This window comes from Lingula anatina, chromosome 2 (assembly GCF_051362555.1).
Source record: "Lingula anatina isolate TDL-2025a chromosome 2, LinAna3.0, whole genome shotgun sequence".
In the NCBI taxonomy this organism is placed as follows: domain Eukaryota; kingdom Metazoa; phylum Brachiopoda; class Lingulata; order Lingulida; family Lingulidae; genus Lingula; species Lingula anatina.
Genome location: NC_141768.1, coordinates 33,485,606 through 33,505,888, shown reverse-complemented (window position 1 = coordinate 33,505,888; position 20,283 = coordinate 33,485,606). Strand labels below are relative to the sequence as shown.

At 36.9% G+C, this 20,283-nt stretch overlaps 2 protein-coding genes across 3 annotated transcripts; one reads left to right on the top strand and one right to left on the bottom strand.

Moving 5' to 3' along the window:
* Positions 1 to 747: 747 nt before the first annotated feature.
* LOC106154834 (uncharacterized) lies at positions 748 to 11,919 on the bottom strand. The gene is made up of 10 exons (XM_013529342.3): positions 11,627 to 11,919; positions 7,156 to 7,299; positions 6,652 to 6,743; positions 4,828 to 4,939; positions 4,300 to 4,557; positions 3,662 to 3,779; positions 3,341 to 3,483; positions 2,771 to 2,914; positions 2,309 to 2,434; positions 748 to 2,132 (listed from the first exon to the last, which is right to left on the bottom strand). Exons 1-10 carry the CDS (start codon positions 11,667 to 11,669, stop codon positions 1,405 to 1,407), a joined length of 1,908 nt encoding a protein of 635 aa, XP_013384796.2. The 5' UTR covers positions 11,670 to 11,919; the 3' UTR covers positions 748 to 1,404.
* A 2,975-nt stretch (positions 11,920 to 14,894) lies between these two features.
* LOC106154826 (uncharacterized) lies at positions 14,895 to 20,068 on the top strand. 2 transcript variants are annotated; one of them, XM_013529327.3, is made up of 7 exons: positions 14,895 to 15,059; positions 15,651 to 15,765; positions 16,295 to 16,462; positions 16,867 to 17,161; positions 17,509 to 17,717; positions 18,197 to 18,363; positions 18,640 to 20,068. In XM_013529327.3, the coding sequence occupies exons 1-7, from the start codon at positions 15,036 to 15,038 to the stop codon at positions 18,967 to 18,969; spliced, it is 1,308 nt and encodes a 435-aa protein (XP_013384781.2). In that variant the 5' UTR covers positions 14,895 to 15,035; the 3' UTR covers positions 18,970 to 20,068. The 2 variants fall into 2 exon arrangements, with proteins under 2 accessions (XP_013384781.2, XP_013384780.2); XM_013529326.3 differs by lacking the exon at positions 14,895 to 15,059 and adding an exon at positions 15,082 to 15,245.
* Positions 20,069 to 20,283: the final 215 nt, after the last annotated feature.

The window sequence follows — 20,283 nt, the reverse complement described above, 5'->3', positions numbered from 1 at the left end:
TGAATGCGGGCCATGTATATCTCAGAGCTTCCATACGTGTAATTAAATAACACCCTGACATGTAACAGAAAAGAAGTGAGTTTCTAATGTCCTCGGAAATTGGGGAAGCAGTTTTCAATAGCACGGTCTACAGTGCATTTCCCTCTTGGATTCCTATATATTCTTGACTCTATTAAACGCTTAAAGTCGGTAAAGTGGCCCCTATAATAATATTAATTTAGACCATCTAGCCCAACTGAACACCTGAACACACTCATTTAGTCAAAGCATAGAAGTATATCGTAGACGATATATTTCCATGGTCAAAGCTGGCACACGTGCTCTACTGTCGCACTATTTTCGAAATGATTCGATATATCAAGTTTAAGTGTGTAGAAAACGAAATATTGCGCGCGCGCGCGTGTGTAGCTATTAATTAAAGAAACGACAAGTATTTTTTACAGTCGTACCATTGATCGTTTATTCGGCGATTGCTAGACGAACCCGCGGGTTTTTGTTAAGCCTGTACTGAGAAAAAAAAACTTCATTGACACGAGTGATAAACATTTCATAGTTCCCCTTAATTCACATAATACCCTTAAGCCACCAATTCACAGCTATAGAAAACCCTTCCACAGACACACCCTCCTCATAGAGTTTTGAAATGCAGTATATTAAGTTACTGTAATAGATGACGGTTGATATAGAAATCGTCAAAATTTAATGCTGCGTTCATCGTAAACATGAAGGTACACAGACTCAGTAAAATTCGCAGAAAGAAGCATTTATCTTAAGCTTTTATTTCCACTATGGTCGATGATTAGCATAAGCACGAGGGGAATCGCAGAAGCTATTCAGATGAAATATTTCAAAAGATACAAATATACATCTAAATAAGTCTTCCTCCTGAAAGACATTTAAGGCACTAATACAATTGTATTCACTTTCGTAAGTCTTACCTATTTGATAAAACTCTAGCAACCATATTAAAATAATAAAAGCTGCCATTGTAGACTCATGAAGAAAGCATAGCTTTTAAAGCGTTTATAAAATACCTAACACACTGTAACGATTAGGAGTGAGCGAATATATATATATATGTTGTCCCGGGAAATATTTTCATCATGATCCATAAAATAATTTAAATTTCAACATTCAGATATAACGCACAGTTTATATGGACGCAGAGTATAAGTGGCAGAGATTATTTTTAGTCTTCCCTGACTCTCACCTTTCAACCAGAACGAGAACAACATAAAACATAAAACATGCCTACAAATTTAGCATTTAGACAAAACAGGCTAGAAGCAGTAACGAAATATTAATTTTCACATTCGACCGAATCTGCACCTAATCACAGGACTGATTCGGTTAGGCAAGTTCATAGGAATGTTTCTTTATTGGTTTTTCCACCATGAGAGCATCTTAAGGTGTTAGAGGTTCGTCATACGGGAATGACAGTATCAAAGCCTTCATGTACGCAGCTGCAGCTAGAGAACTGTAAGGTTGCCAATCCTTTTTCCTGGACCCATCAACGTAGTCCGCTATGCCACGGATGACAACAAAGCTGTCCTTACGGTTCCCTTCGATGGAGTCGAATACCGCTTGGAAGTCGCAGTCGTAGGCCTTAATGTTGTTAGCCACAGCGAACTCCTGGCGTATGTCATCGCGTCGCGTGATGGTATTTCCACACGCGATCAGCCCGTAGCGGAGGTTAAGTTTCGGAGCGCCGTCGACGCTGTCAGGGGCCGTGGGATGCTCCACCTCAACAATCTGGTTAGCGTCAACCACTTTGTATAGTCTGTCCGTCTTTGAAGGTGGCTTTTCGAAACGCGATCCCTCATCACCCAACCCGCGCAGTGCGTCGTCCATGTAGGCCTCCCATGGGCGACCGTAGAAGGGGTCGTTCTCGTACTTATTCCGCAGTCTGTTGATGACTTCGTGAATTGTTGGGTCGCTCGGCGCGTACCCTCTTGTATCGAAAGACATGCCTTTATCCGGTGTCTGACAGTACATATAAACCACGTCCCCGGAGTTCTCGGCCTGAGAGATGACCACGTCGCCGAGGCGTGTGTGCTTGGAGTAGTCGTTGTAGTCGGGGACGCCACCTCCGCAACCCACGAGTAGAACGTGCTCGACTTTATTGAATGTTCCTAAAATGTGACCGCAACATGTGTGTTTGTCTTATGGAGTAAAGACGGTATGTTTTTATGAGAAAAAAGTAACTATAGCCCTATAATGAAAAGGTTACACCTGCTAGTTATCGTTATGAGTGGATAATGATAAAATTTCTACCTTGAAAAAAGAATGCATTTGAGTCATGTCTTACCTGAAAGTCTAGTAATAACGTTTCCAGCTGAAATCATGGCACCTTTGCCGCTCCCCACCCTGGCGAGTTTGGTGGACACCACTTTATGTGGGCCTATCATTCCAACTGTATACACAAGAGATTCACCTAGAACATCATAGGAGAATGTAAAACAGTGAACAAATGCATGGGTACTATTTTTTCTTGAAAAAAATTGAAACCGAATTTTATTTTAATAAACATAAGTCTGTGTCTGAGACCATGATCCAAATGGATGCATCCCTTCTGACATATACAGAAATTAACCAATTAAAATGCAATAATTACTTTCCTTTTTCTTTAATACAACACTATATCATCACCTGTCATTTACAGTCCACAAATCACTCAATTGTGAGTTTTGGTTATTTTAATCCATTAATTTCATAGCGTTTTGGTTTGTCGGACACGTTATAATTAAGTGAATCAAACTATCGTCTTTACCTTCAGTCTTAAAGCGCACGTATGTTGTCTTTCTATCCATCATGGCGTCCACGGCGAGTTTTTCACAGTAAAGTAAAGTAACAATAGCGATAGTTGGCTGTTCGCTGCCAGACAACTGAGGGAGATTCTTTACCACCTTGATTTCTAAAAGAAAACGGTAAATAAACATGACTGTTCTTGAAGCAATATTGCAGTAGGTGTGGCTTGTGCCAGAAGGTGCATGTGCATGTTAATCTGTCATTGTGTTACATTTGACAAGTAGCAGTGGACTAGATAAGGGGCATATCGACATATTGGATAAATGTATTTCAATATCCCACTTGCGGCAATATAACTAGGCTTTATGTCTGAAATGCAACAGCTTTCTGTATTGCCCTAATATAATGTCAGTAAACGAGGAAATGCGCTGCGATTGACGCAATGTTTTGTCATTTGAAAATTAAAGAAAAAATTTACACGAGTCAGTACGCTTATAGGCTCATCCAAAAATGCGACACCTGTCGTGATAATTTCAAAATCACATTTTACTACTTTTCAGATACAACTGCTTTACTTCACTATGTCCATTACCATGAGTCTGCCCATGTTCCTCTGTGCTAGTGGGTATCCTCATCCAGCTTCCAGAGGCGACTTCAGAGATTAAACCTTTGGACTGGAGACCTTTCAGAATCACCGACACAGATAACAAGTCTTGGGAACGAAAACCAGCGATTCTGAATACAAAACATTAAATAAATGAGAGATATCACAATGAAAAAAAGGATAGATTGACCGTATACTGCGGATATTTTGATTAAATTCCAAGTTTTATTTTAGTCACAATTTGCTGTAAACTATGTGATAGTCATGTAGGAGATGGGCCCGTTAAGATGCTTTTAAGTAAACTTGTACCTGACTAGCTCCTCAGCAGCAAGAGAGTTTGGAAAAGCGTTTTCCAGAATATTGAGTACTTTCTGTTTCTTGGCAATCCATATTAACACGCGCCCTCTCTTCGATGGAGTCAGCTTTTCTATTTTTGAAATCAAGAGAAAATAAGATTAAATCAATGGCAAAAATATAAGCGTGCCAATCCCCTTACACCCTGCAGTTAAGCAAATACATGTATACATTTGAAAAAAGGACGAGCTTCAATTCGCTACACCTTTTTAAAGAATGTGAGAATGCTTTCATAATAACTACCAGGTAATTACACATGTACATGTCGTCCGAAGACAAAATACACTGAAAGAAGCATATTTGTCCTTTGTCCAAAAGTAGAACAATGAAATCTAAATGATGATGATGATGATGATTAATGTCAATCTGATGAATTATTATTATTATTATTATTATTATTGTTTGTATCAGTAGTAGTTATTGTAGTCATGGTAGTTGATTAGATATAACTTTATATTGTCACTGTTTTATATTCTGATGAGCCGTAGGGCTTAAAGGTTTAATAAATTGAATTGAATTGAATTGAAATCTAAATGATGATGATGATGATGATGTTGATGAAGATAATGATGATGGTGGTGATGATGACGTACCTCTAAACGAAGGCCCTTTCACCAGTTTCTTAAAGGAAGGCCCTCTCCGAACACCTGCCCCTTTACGTCCCGATCTCCCAGCGTCCTCCGTGGATAGGGTGGACATCGTGGTGGCCACCAAGACCTCCTGTTGGTGCATGTAGCTGGAGTCGCTAAGAGCAGATTCTTCGTTCACGGGGATCAACTCCAGCTCCACCTTACGGATCATGAGGAATTTACGTGTGAGAAGCAGAACCCGACGAGAGAAACTTGTGTAATCTGTTGAAAAAATGTTAAAAATGATTACATCTAGCAGCAAACATATTTGGTCACATAAATAGTTATATTTGCCGCCGTGACAGCAGTGACGCGCGAAAAAAAGTTGATGAAACAAATCACTACCGTCATGAGCGTTTCCAACTGGCATGTAATTAATTGAAACTTACACAACGACTAAGCTATTCATTTGAGCTGGAATCACGAAAAAAATGTTCAAAATTGTTCAACACCAATGTCCTTTGTAGGCCTATATTTATTGGGTCTTCTCACCTCGTGGAAACTCCTCAGGATCACACACTTCTTGGAAGAACTTCTCAGCTGTCGCGACTTGGGACGCTTCGTTGACACCATCTCGGAACCAAAAACGAAAAACGCGTTCTTCCTGAAATTGCCACCAAAATCATAATTAAATTTCATGATAATTACTTATAAAAATGTAATTGGGATATTAAACTGTATCTGTTAAAATGTATTTTTGTTGGCGTTTTTATTTCAGCTACAAGCGAAAATATAAATTAGATTATTAATGGAATGAGAATTCAACATTATTTTATATTGATTTCAAAGTTAATCGTTTATTTGGAAAAAAGGAAATCTATACAATGGTCAAGGCATAGTTAGATCTATAGGTCTAACGTTACTTACATGTCTGGAGTCAGAATGCAAAAATGAAAAAATTCGCAACGCCACAGTAACAGCGACAATGCGGTGCTCTTGTTTGCAGAAACGTTTATACGATTATGACGAAAGCAGAAACGTTAATGCAATTATGACGAAAGCAGAAACGTTTATGCGATTATGACGAAATCAAAACGTTTATGCGATTGTGATGAAAGCAAAACGTTTATGCGATTATGATGAAAGCAAAACGTTTATATGCGATTATGATGAAAGCAAAACGTTTATGCGATTATGACGAAAGCAAAACGTTTATATGCGATTGTGATGAAAGCAAAACGTTTATATGCGATTATGATGAAAGCAAAACGTTTATGCGATTATGACGAAAGTAGAAACGTTAGTGCAATTATGAAGTCGATTACGCTAGGACGTCAGCACTGACTCCATAACAACAACACCAAGCAGGGTGATTATGTCAATACAGATGCTGACAAACAAATTTATGTTTAAACCTCTTTTTTACCCACGGTCGCAAGTATATCATGGAATTCCACTAAGGTGCAGGTATAATGAAACAGGTTAGAGGTAAGTAACGGAATTTTTACACATATACATATTGAAAGTTGCCTTTAAAAAGATCTATTTTAAGCATAAGCGATTGTTAGATTGAATATTTGTGAAAATGCCGAAGTAGAAATCTTCGAAAGATCACAACAGGAAGGCCTATAACATCAGGGAAACTAGGAGTTTGTTTATATTTTGTCGAATAAAACGTAGCGATTTCTACTTAATAAATTACGTTATTTCGTCATGATTATGGATACTTAATTTGTGGAAAATGTGCAAGAACATTGGAAAACGCCACGAATATATCCCAAAACTTTTTTAAAAATAAAACCTCGAAATAAAAGTATTCAAATGTTTCTGTGAATGGCAACAGAAAGCACCCAAATTTCAGGAAAATATCAAACAAAATCATATATCGTAGGTTACTTAGGAAGAAGGAAAGGAAGTAAAGGGTTTATTAATTTTTAAAAGAACTGTTTCAGAAGACCTTGCAATCGTCGGAAATCACCACAAATATATCCCGAGCCTTTTAGGAATAAACTTCGAAATAATTTTGTATCTGAGGATGCAAACCAAATGGAAAACGATGAGGTCATTGGAGATCATTACTCTCTGACCACAGGTATCGCTAGGGTCTCTTAAAAAATTGTTGAATCTTCAATTTTGTGTACTATACCAGAGACCCTTGTGATATTCGAGGGAGGGAGAAAATTACCTATTGAGTTTGCGGATGCCTGAGACTGATGTAGAAAAAATCGAGATCACCAGAAAATACCATACTACGAAGTAAAAAACAGCAAAACAAAAGGACATCTTGGAAATGAAAAATATATATATTAATCACCAGAAAATATCTGACACATGCTCGCAAACAAGCAGGCATACATAAACACCCACGATCCATACCAAATAATAAACGTCGGGGTCGTCGGCTTCGGGATCTACCAAATATGCTCTCAATCCTGCTGACACTTGCGGCTCCTCCAGAGAAGGCATCACTGGAAAACGTTATAAAAGGCAGTGAGTGCTAAACATACATGTATAAACATATCTGCTTCAAACTTTTTTTATGAGACATATATACAAACATTCTCAAAATATCATTTTCACAAGTAATCAAATGATTTAGGCCTCAACTATTACAATCGTAGATAGCCTTTATCTTTTATGTAACGAAAAAAAACATCCTTTTTTAACACTGTATTCTTCAGTCGGAGATACGTGAATTTTGTTTTTCAAAATATTCAGGTAAAGCAACATCTTCATAAGAGTAAACGTTTATGTTATAATTCTAGCTACAAGACAACTTAACGGATTTGACGAAAGAAAACATCCAGGAAGCTGAATGTCCTATATCTATCCTGAACGCAACCAATGCATATATTGCGCTTGTGTTTATTCTTCGCTTACCTTTGACTGCCTTGTTAACGTAGATTCCGGTGTACGGTCCGCCCGCCACATGCTGAACTAGACTAAAGTCAATGTCATCTGGTGGCAGTTTTTCCACCCTGACCACCATACTTTCACCGAAGATCAACGGTGTCATCACAACCGCTGTAAAAAAATCAATGAAAAAATTAAGTGAATTTCAAAGGTTTGGGCGGCAAAGCAAAGCAGAATGAAGATATACATGTCTGGAATCTCAGAGTAGTAATTCAGAATTTCCATAATACAATATTCTTCGTATACATAATAAAACATAACAAATTTGCCTTACTTATCATAAATACTTCATCAAGCAAATTGGAAAGCAAAAAAAGTGAAGACAATCTTAGATCTGCGCTTCATTCTATAAAAAAATATTCTCAGTCTGGGTTGTCGTGCTATCTACATGTACGTATGTTTCAAAAGACACTTTAATTTTCACTTCTACACGGATAATTTTATACACGTAGCAAGGCTACCGTCATTCTAGCACAAACGAATTCAGTATTTCTAAGCCTATTGATGTAAATTGGCCCAAAGTAACTGTTATATGCATGCAAATACAAAACTTTTAAGTGTGAGTACTTTCCATGTAATAAATGATATACGAGCATGGAGTTTATTCCCGGACAGTAAGCATAAAACAATACATACAAATTTGATGTTTGTTTGTTGGTGCGTTACTGTCATTCTTTTTTTAAATTTTATTATTATTATTATTATTTTTTTTTTTTTGAAAGCGTCTCTGGTCACTGTTTTTTGTATATCAATCTTACGTTTTGATCACACCCCAGCACAAAATAGGAAATCTGTTTTACTTTATTTTCGATTAAAAGAAACCAAAGAAAGGCACATCCTTCTTCACTTGTGTTTTGTACAAGTAAGCCTTCCCTTCTCGGTTTCTTATCGCAATTTTACAGGGCGACTTAAAATAACATAATTTAACAACTGTGATGTGCAAAAACTGGTTCTATTTTTGGCAATTCAACTGTACTGAGCTAATCTCCCATTTTTGCCACAGCCATTGCATTCAAGCTATCTACGTATCAAACTGATTTTTGGCATAAAATGTGCGTTAACACAACAAAGCCTCATTTAGGTAATAAGAAGATATTTTGGTCCCGTCTCCATGCATTAGCGGTAACTCTAATTATGATGTTACTCTACTATGTAATGATTCTATCATATTCTTTGGTGTACCTGCCTATCTAGATTTTCAAATTTAAAGTAAAGAAAATAATATAAGTGTGAATTTATTTCGCTTTCTTAACAATTTGCTATTCTACGATTCTTTGCTGATCAGTTCCCAGTACAAAACAACTCCCCATAATAACAAATCCCTAACAGAAATCTGAGTGTAGGGACAAGTCGAGCAATGATTCGTGAGTTAGAGAAAATTGCTTTTTTTTTCTCGAGGTACATATTAGGTTCAGCGCAATCGTCCAGCAAAAAATACATTCAAGTGTAAAGCTATTGACAATCCGATCAAAATATCCGCCCATTTGTGTTCATATTTTAAGAGAATACTGGACTAGTAGAGGAGAACTTCTGTTAGTTTTATAAATTCAGGGCACAAGAAGACGATCTAAATAGATGACAGTAAGGACCTGCTTTATCTATCAATTATCACAGTGTAAAGTTAACCGAGAACAGCCTACAAAGGAGCGTAAACCCTCTCATATATTTCCATTGTAAGGAACAAATCAAATGCGTACACACGCCTGTATCAATAACACGTAAGGCAGCAAAGCACTGTCCTTGGTCGCCAGACAAAGCAATAGTCTGTTGCATTGTAATGGAAAAAGGTGTGACCTATCCAAATTTTGGTGGGTCGCCACCTACCTATATCTTTTGACGTTATTTATTGCGTCGCGGATTACATTTCTGAACAGATCTAACCAGTTATACCACTTTTGGTGCAGCACCTTCAGACCACAAGCTTACACAAACTATCTGTAACGACCCACGATATGATTCAAAAATAATTTTTGAATAACACAGGATGACCGTGGATGTTGTACAATCCACGATGCACTTACTATCTTATGCTTAGACGAAGCTGTTTATATCCTTTTGTTCTTTTTTTATGTTACTCTTCAATGCTAGTGTTTTGTTTTGCGGTATGTATCGGGTCACGCATATCACAGCCTCCTAAACATAAGTGCGAGCGTCACAAAATATAATTTGATATGGATCACATTAAATCGGAGCAGAGGTGAAGAGTGACAGGGGGCACAGCATACACAGGTCGTCTTGACCCAGAGATAGTAGCAAGCAGTAACGTAAAATAAAATACGCATTTCTCATTCAGGATTTTGATTTGATTGAAGGTTGACGTTGCCCTTAAAAGGATTGTTGTGTGCAGTAAATATAAAGACTTATTTCAAACAGTTAAAACATTGTATTATCACCATTTCTATGGCACAGGTGTATACTTGTTACTAGTATACTTGATGTGATAATAAGTATTTTGCACATTGCAAATCAGTGGGAAAGGGAAAACCTGGCAAAGATTTTCCAATTAGGTAAGGTTCAGAAAACAAATGGTATCATATAACCCTGATATTGCTCTTTCATGCGCAATGGGCAATATCCCTCGTGGGGCGGCATTTTAATTTGTGACCTCGTTGTAACAGGCCATGACACACGGTTGACACCACACCGGTGAACGAGGTCTATATTATTTATGGACTATACCGTGTGAGTGTTTTGTACATCTAACCCAGCACCACTATTTTCTTCTGCTAATTGAATGTAGTAGGTGCATTATCGTAGGTGTAGCCTATTCACAACGTGGAAAGTAGACGAGATCGGCGTATGTAGACGTGTTCTGACAACAAGAGACGCAAAATCTGTTTTCTATATGCCCATTTCCTTCTCCTTCTCCCTCTCCTATGCACACAAACGCACGTGCATGTACACTCCCACACATATTCCATCTCTGTATAATTTTAATAAGTTCTCACGTATAAGCATTGTGTAACTTCAAAATACAAATATAAACATAAACCCAAGGTTGACCTCACGAATGGTTTTTAATATAATTGGAGACCTTTATTTGGTAAAAGAAACCAACAATTTGTAATTTAGACGTTCCCTGACCCTTGAAATTAGGATGTTTTTAAATGACTGCGTACACGAAAACGAGAGACAGTATATTACGCTGTCTCATCTTAGCTTCTTACCCCATTGTAGATTGCTTAAATTACTTTATTTAATGTCTGCCTGTGGTTACATTCAACTGTATTACATTATATCCATGACAGATGATCTTTAAATACGTTATCAGACTGGTTTAAAAGGTGAAAAAAAAAATACATTTGAACATGTTGATTGCCATTGCAACAAGTGAATGTCGTATAAGATCTACCTTATATGCAATAACGTCTGAATTATGTTTTCGTCTTCAGGTAATATGTCTATGACATAGTAATCATGTACTAGGTCATAAAACATAATGTGAATAAATCGTAAACAGGCAGATCTTCCTTCAGGGGTTGGTTGAATTTAAATGTAATTGTACTGAGACGAGTAAAGTGGTTGACGCCGTGGTTGTGAGCGTGTGCGCGCGGGCGTGTTTGGCATTTGCACTGTCTAGGGTACTGCTTTTCAGGGTTGAATTCGTCTTCAAGTGTTTCGGTCTGATGTATGAATAAGAAAACAATCCCCTGCTTTAACCCTGACCTGACTTTAATATTTTCGCAGATAATTTTATTGGGGACAAGTCCAGCTTCGTCGTTTACAAGGGCCAGTTGGAGTATCTCAGGTACCCAGGGAACCTGTCATTTACTTGCCTGTTAAAGCACGGTGAGGAGGGTGCGTCGATGTTCTTGCGTTCTTTTTACGTTTCCTTCATATATTGTATATAGCAAATAAAATACACAATTAACTTTAAATGATGTCTGCGTACAATAAACCTTAAGGTTAAACACAGGTTTTAATTTTTCCGCATACATACTCAGGGCATACTGCTTAACGTTGGATTTTTAAGCCGTAATATAAAGGGAGATCCAGTAAAAAACACCAACTATATCAAGTGTGTAATACACCCGCTTAGTCTGACACCATACGAATAAAATATATATGTGTGTGATTTATATATGATTGCCTGAAGCAGCTACTGCCTGCCGGTGACGTTTAGTAACTTGCTTGATTCATACCAATTGAGTCTATATATAGATGTATAGTGTACTCTATATTAAATGAAAGAATGTCTTATCACTTGTAGGCTGTCGAATATGGTAACATCAACCCGGCTTGACCTGTCCCGTGTACCAAGGTATTTGTTGACCAAATAAAGAGGGCGTTTTTGAGAACCATGTTATGATAACAGTGCACACTAAACAAGTGGTGATATATCTAGATCGCGGATGCAGATCCAGTCAGTGTCATTTAATATATGGGGTATACCTTTTAAATGTACATTGTAATAGGCCGTCTGGGAGCCGAAACTTACCTTCTTCGGCCAGGTTGTCGAGATTCGTGTCCGTCAAAGTCATGTTAACGCTGAAGCTTTCACAGCACTTGTAGCAGTCCAAGTGTTAGTGAGTCGTTCACTGAACTTAACGCTTATCTTAAAACCTTGACTTGGGTGTTCTCACTTTCTGTCCTGTACATGTAATGCTGTGTTCTAGCCAAAGGACTCACAGGCAAGTTGTGGAGGCCGGCCGGTATAACTTTGAACGCACGCCTACAACCCAAACCGTGCCCTAAATGTTCTTAGCGTCCTGCGTCCAAACACATCCGGGCGCGTCACAGCCTCTGTCGCAGAGCTGATATTATTTAATAAAGCCACAAAGTTCTGTATTTTTATTCTAATTTTGCAATAAAAAAATCTAGCTTTCATTAATCTGGTTTAAAATGTCTATTCTTCGTTGGATTCTTCGATCACTCCTTCCTTTGTTCCCTTCTTTATTATTACAATCCCTATTGTCATATTTGATCATTCTATGTCATCAAGAAGGTGAGACCAACGTACTTTTGGCCATATAAAAAGAAAAGGGGCGATATTATTAGGTGACATAATCAAAAGCCCTAAACTTCCAAAATGCAAGTAATTTTCCAGTTTTCGTTTTCGCTTTTCTGCTTGAATAAGGGGATATTCATATTTACACTTTCTTCTTAGTAGATCTGAAAGTTTTTATTATGTTTTCATACAATGTATTCCCTGTGTGCCAAATACTTCTTGTCAAAGCCCACGCTTTCGACACTTCAAAGCACGATGCGATGACTAACGGCATTACTATTTTGTTTTTTATTTGTGGCATGAAATGTCTCTCTCTCTCAAAGTTGTCACACCCAGTCCGTAGGACACCTGTTTAGGTGGGTAAGAGACGCTCATTTTACGACAGCTCATTCTTATAGTGACATTCCAACCATATCGTCTCTTAATGTTATTCATACAAATGCAGCCAGGTAATAAACGCTATTGCTATGCAAGTAGAGCAGATAAAACCCGCAGCGTTACAACACACTATAACAGTCCCTATAATGTTGTTCGCACTCAGGCTGGTCATTGGAAAACTGCATATAACTAACTTTTATAGAAATATTGGAATTTCTAAAACACAGAGGAAAAATTATTGACTTGACATTGCCCACGATGTATATCCTAATAGTGCTTTTGATACTTTCCCTTTAAAGCCAAATGTCAACTTTGATTTATTTTATCAGTTCATTCAAAACACTGCATCCAAACGTGTTTTGTTGAGCATTTGTTGGATTACAATATCCACCACCGTAAGCTGCCATGAACCTTCATGCTTGAATTTCATTTTTTTTATCACTGATAAAGTTTTCAAAGTATTCTAAGCATGTTGTATCTAAGACATTTAGAGGATATCGCTAACAAAGCTCGCTTCATTTTGAAACGAAAGGTTCCCCCCAAATGCCACATCCATGATATCATACTGTCATTATTATCATGCTTATCACATTTAGTATTTTGTCACATTAGAAGAGAAGACTGAGGTGTCATCAATTTTCCATCTTTGTCTGCCCCCGTCTCTGCCTCACCCTCTCTCTCTCTTTCTCTGTTCCATCCAGTGACTTTCCTATGATTTTGTGAAAAAGTAATCAATGAAACCGAAAGCACCGAGTTTCGGCACAAAGGCAGGTGTAAATTGAGTATTATGAAGGTCTACTTATTATTTGTGACTGCACACATGTAGGCTAATTACCTTACTGCTCGTTATCCGACGGTCTTTAATAAGGACAGCATAACATAAAATAATGATGATAACGTTCGACATCCTTGAAAGAAAATTAGGTCTTTCTTATATATAATGCCAAGTAGGCTACATGTAATATCGTCGAAGGTTGATAGTTTGAATACACAGTGATAGGAATATGACGATTTATTTATCTATTTTATTTTTGGATAATTGATTTCTGTCTGACTGTCGCAGTCCCTGTCCCTTTGATAGATGCATTTTTAATTAGGAAGGAGAAACAACACTATTACCTTTACCGGATTAATTTTATTATAAATCATTTTGGCAATCTTATCACACCACGGGCTGCCCAGCGGAGAAAGTGAGCGGTATAAGAAGTGGCACTGAGTTGAGAAATAGCAAAAGCGGACCTTATTTCATAAGTTTGAGATCTGGAAGATTTAATCTCATTAATTTAAAATTAAATCACTGTTAAATACTGTTAAATTAATCACTGTTTAAAGGCTTATAAAAGAAAAAGGGACTGAAAGCAGTACGTTAGCGTCGATTTATGTTGAATTCTCATTTACTCTTAACACCGTGTAAAGCTACCCTGAGTGTCAGAGCAACGTAAAAGCTAGCTTGCTAAATATACCTTGTGATGGAGTCGCTTTTACTGGTATTGCTACTATGGGTTATATATGAAATCAAGATCGAGCTGGCAATACCGGAATCTAGAACCTAGGGTATGTAAAGCTCGACTTGTCTGATATAGTGACAGTTTTTTAAAAGTCGCTGCACCTAGGGTATGGAGTTTGCTTCCAACTTTACTTCTAGTAAGCCTATGTAGGATAGACTCTCCGACGGAAACTGAAGACTTTTATTTAAAAAATTATGGATAGAATTTTTATTAACGACTTTTTAAAGTGAGTGATGAAGTAACATTTTTAATATCATTACTTGTCTAATTCAATTTATCCTGTTTTAATCAAATTTTCTTTTCTTTTACTAGCTTTTTTTTTAGTGTGCATTGTTAAGCCTACCGAAAAAATTCGGATTTTATACTCAAATATATATTTTCATTCTTCTTATTATTGAATAATGTCTTGTTTCTTTCACCAGAATGATAATTATAGTGTTATCCATAGGATATCGCTACCATGCAGTGTTGATGAAACTGGGCCCTGTTTAATAATCACCAGTTGATGTTCGTAATCCAGTCCTTGGGCAAATACTGCCCGATGTTGAACATCCACTTTGGAAATGAAGCCCAGAGACAAAAATATGCAAATTTCCGTAAATGTGCAAATGGGCAAATTTCCGTAATTCCTCGCCATTCTAAACTTTGTCAATTGCTGGCGGTTCGTGAATCTCGTACATGTAGTTGGGGTAGGATAGCGGCATAAGTGAGGTGAGTTTCCAGTGTCCTGTGAAACTCAGGGTGTTCGCCTTGAGCTTGGTTACCTCAGATTGTGCTTAGCACAGCAACTGCAATTTATACTGTCTTTCTTGTGCCTTTTGTAAAACTAAAATTTATGATTCTTTGAAGCGATATGTAAATAATTTAGTACATCACAGTGAATTAATCTTAATATTAATGTGAATGACATTTGACAAGAAAGAAGAAGATGTAAAAAAAGGCTGTGAAAATGAAGTTAAATAGGCACCGAAACTATATATCCAATGTGAAGTCAGCTTCACCTCTGTTTGAACATGGCAGCGGGAGGGTTAAAGGAGGTAAGACAATTTTCACTTCCGTGCTCACAGGTGTGGACTAATACTGTTGATTAGTGTACGTGTTAACGTGTGGCCGAAGTGACATTCAGCAGAAGTGACCAACTGAAGCAGAAGGGGTGATTACAAATTGTTGGAGCTGACTGGGATCGTATCAGTCGGACGGACTTTGAACAGTGGCCTGATCTTGTACGAGATCTAATTGTATTATTACTATGCACTGACCACGATTGTAGTATTGCTCTCCTTAACATTTTAGCTAATTTGAATACATTAAAATGATCTGAATAAATCAAGTGTGGGTATATTATACTGATCGTCCTTTATAATTAGATCTCTCGGATTTATAACATTTCAAACCACTGATCGAGGTAAAACATGCATGTAGTCATGCAAATACCATGTAATATCAATATCTGGAAGAAAGCATGTGACGATTACAGTAGACAAGGCACACTGTCCACAATCCAAACAATTATCACCATCTGAACTGAAATACCTCTCATTTCAGCAACATTGGTAATATACAAAAGTTTCTGTGTGTTATTTTTATTTATTTTTTTTTGTCTGATACATTTTCCATTTTTGTTCCAGTTTTTGGACTGGTTTGTGTGGTTTCGAGATCCCAGAGAAATATGGAGGGAGCAACCCACTTACCTTATGCTAGAAATCTTTACTTACGTAGCTGCAATTTTAACACTTAGCCATGGTGAGTAAAGACATGTTTATAATAATAAATAAAGACAAAATGTGTTAATTACCGCATAAAGTATTTACATTCATGATATTGAACCTTTTCCCTGTGATGCCCTGTGTACTGATGACTAGATAAGCTTGTATAGTTGGGCTGGTGAAGACGGTACAATATATTGCAGTGAGATACATACTTATTGTATATGGCTGTCTCACACAACAAAATATTAGTATGTTTCTCATTTGAAACTTTGTATTATTAAAAAAAAGAAGGCTGCATGCAATTTTTTAATGAACACTGTATATTTATAATTATATATGTAACCAGAGTACAAATAGATGTCTCACCACTTCATCATTGAAAGTGTAGACAAGCTTGATTTTCTACAAGTCCTGCATGATATTTCTAAGGGCAGCATACGTAACATACCACTTGTTCATTATGTTAAATTCACAAATTTTATATTTGCATCACATGTGCTCCCCAAGGGAGTGACTGACCAAAACCATTCTCATAGCTACTCTGAATTCTGGCTTCATTTCAGCACTGCGGCATGGAGGACGCTACCCGTACCTGTGGCTGGCAACCATTTTCCATGGCTGGACTGTTGAGTGTATCAGCTACTTCTTGCCAGATATTGACAACTTCTGGCATGGACAGTCCAGTATTATATTCCTGGGAGGCAGACTGCCTCTACACATTGTCTTATTCTGTAAGTTTTGTATGGTAAAGTCAGAACATACTGGGTTGCAGTATAGAGATGGGCTAGAATGGGTTGACAATAATATGGAAAGCATTTTGTGTATATTTTGGTGCACAGCCAAGACATGCTGGAACTGTGGTGGGGGTGTGTGAAAAATTTTGATATTTTATTTTACTGGTGCTACTACTATGCAGGCCCATAGCCAGCAATTTCAAAAAGGGGGGGGAGGGAGTAGGAAAAGTGGACCTTTACTATGAAACCTCCATGTGCCTAGAGCAAATTTTACCCAGAGTGGACCTTTTCCCAGCAAAAAGGGCAATTGGTTTTAACCCCTGAACCCCTCCTCTTGTTATGGCCTGACTTTGTGTAAAAGGCTCAGTTTACTCTCTTCACCTTATTGCTTATATTTTCAGACCCATTCTTCATATACACTGCATCTGTATCAGTATCCAAGTTGCGGTTAAGTTCGTGGGTAGAACCATTTGCTACTGGACTGGCTGTGGTCCTGCTGGATGTCCCCTTTGACATCATGGGGATTAAACTGATGTGGTGGACCTGGCACGACACAGAGCCCAATATCTATGACCGCCATTACTGGGTGCCTTGGACCAGCTACTATTTCCATGCCTCTTTTGCCTTCAGTTTTTGTTTAATTTTCCATGGCACAAGAAAGTTATTAGACAACAGAGAGAAGTTTGAAGCTAGCAAGTAAGTCGTAGTTAATTATTTAATATCGGCTTCCTGATGCAAATCTTAAGTAAGATTTCTTTTGCCAGCATTAAGGAAAAATCGGCAATAGGAAGTCAATAGAAGAAATTTTATCTTCTTTGACTTTTATTCGTTATTTGTGTTTTAATAGGCCATTTACCACATATTCTCTTCAGTTGGCAAATATTTGTAAATGACCACCATTGTCTTTTGATGGTCATTGTTTTGCAGGTTTTTCTTTTGATATCAATTAATTTAAATTTCATGTACATATTTGGGTGTTTGTAACATCCTATATTTATAGACGACCAAGATGCCCAGTCACAATACATTGTTACACCTTTCAGTGTCTGTGTAGAGTTCCTGAGTACTGTGCTGACAGGCCTGTTCTCCATGCCTCTGGGAACCATTCAGTTCATTCTACTGTACCATCCCCTTCATGATGTATATCAGCTCCACTCAGAGGTGTGTGTTCTGGCCCTGCTTGCCCTCTATGTCATGGTGATATGGAGTGGAGACAGGAATCCTACGGAGGATGCCAGATCCGAGGGAAAAGGTAAGCGTGTGTGTGTGTGTGTGTGTGTGTTTGTGAGTGTTTGTATTGGAACTGCCAAATTTATGGCTGGGGAATTTTTTGTGTAATTCAAGGTAAAGTCATGTCCCTTTGTCGACAAACATAAAGCAGCTTGATGTTGTGAAGGTGTTTGCATGAATTTTCGCAACGTTTTATTTTTACAAGAAATGCACTTACTTGGAGGTACACATCATATTTCAATCTTAAACACACTCATAGTCAAAAGATGCGCCTTTTTCTCCACACTCACAACTAACACACTTTGTCCAAATAACAATGCATTGCTGCAACTTTCCAATAATTCCATATTTACTGAACTGAATGATGAAGATATCTATACTTTTAGTTATCATCTTTACACTCTACATAACACAAGACATTTTAACCCTACATTCAGCCACATCAGAATATCTCTAGTTGCCACAATCCATTTAAACAAGCCATTACATGGAAAATTTCAGATTTTTTCAGCTGGTTTGATGAGATATCTGCACTGGTCATCATCCACTATCTATTCTACGTGTACCTGGTGGTGTTCTCCAAACCAGAGCAGCAGAGTTCAATGGGACTCCATGAAACTGTTGGTCCTTGCAATGAAACGTCACCTGTGTATACTGCAGCAGGCATGGTAAGATCAGTTAAAGATGTTGAATAGGACTATATTGGTTATTGCATAAAGCGTAATGTATAAAAAAAAATCACTTTTTGTTGTTGCCAGTATTGAAACTTTTGAAGTATCTTAGATGGGCAGGTAAATAATTTGTTGAATTGGAAACCTTTGATTCTTTAACATACACATGAAGCTGATATTATGTGTTTTAAAGTAATTAGTTGAAGTTTTTCCTTTGTTTTTAATATAAGTAACAAATATACATAAATATAAATAACAAATGTCAAATTTCAGATTTTGTCTAAACGCAAGTACCTATGCCTCAGCGACTATGATGAAGGGTATTATGATTTCCACTGCATTCCAAACCAGAGGGAGCTTCCCCCCAAGACAAGCTGGTATAGGATATGTGGCACTCCTTTTCCCAATCATGTGGAGTACATATTTGTTGTGTGTACTTTTTGTGCCCTGGGTCTGTATGTGTATGTGCAGATGCTGGCCAATTCAGGACAATACCCACCAGTAAAAACAAAAACAAAGCCTGAGAAAGAGCCACATGGAAAGGAGCCTCATGTGAAAGAGCTACATGTATCTGGAAAAGGAAAGAAGCAGAAAAGGCACTGATGGATTTGTTGATTAATGTTGTCATGATGATGGATTAATAAAGATAAACTTTAGTCTACTTTTTATCATCGTTGTAGCCACCGTGCAGGTTTATTCAACTATAAATCATATATATTGTGGAAAACTCGTAGTAAATTTGCAGCACACAAAGGAGGATGAATATGTTTCCTTTATATTGTCTAGTAGAAATTGTTGACCACTACTAGACATGCCAAATGAATTCATAGTTTCCTTTCCAGGCAGTATGACAACTATTTGGTGAGAACTACTCAGTACTTAACAAATTGCAAGATGTTTGGTGTGATACTAGAATTTAAAAAGAAGATGATTCAAGGAAATGTGGCTAATTTCCTTTGCAAAAAGTTTTGTTATTGATAACTTGTATATGACTTAGATATACCATGTTTAAGATAGGCTTCATTTCTGTTAAACAACATGAAAAATAGATCACCAATGAAGGTTTATAATTGTGATAGATGAGTACAAATCAGTTGGCAAAACAAAAATGTTAATGTTTTGTCAATGTTTTAAAGTTAATGGAAAATACTATGTGGAGTTAAGTATTGAAAGTGTTATCAAAATTTGTTGAATGGGTCCGGTTGTGTAGATAATTAAGCCCCTATACCTTGATATTTTCATTTAAAGATGTTTAATATAGTGTAATTGCAGGTAATGAAATGCCTGTAATTGGATACATTCTGCCAAGTGCTTTTAAAGATAAATGTATATGAATGTGAATTATAGAGTTATGATACAACAGTGAGAACATTGCACAGTTTATTTGATTTATAAGTAAACATTAGGTCATGACATGACATGACATGACCAATTATACCCATATGAAAATGTAACTTGCAGTTGTTACTGTTTAATTTTAATATCTTCTTGTGTAATTTTCAACACGTTTGTCTGTGATGCATTTTAGATATAAAAAATTGAGGGATAGATTTATGTTAGTTTCTTAAAAGAATTCTTATTGAACCAAAATAGAACATAATTATATTGTTATACTTGTAGATATAACAAAATATCTTACACTAGAAATCTTTAATATATTCTCCACTAAAAAATGGAATAAAATATAAAATTAAAAGTCAAATTATTTTCTGTGTTTTACACATAACATGTATTAGCACAGGGGATTTTTAAATAACTTATTTTTTAGAATAATTAAACCATGAAAAGCAGAAAAAAATACACTCGGGTTACTTTCATTTACTGAACACATAACTTATTTTTATTTGAAACATTAAAATTCCACATGATGCGATATTTGACAAATCCGCCGAAAACTCCTTTCATTAAATGTGAAAA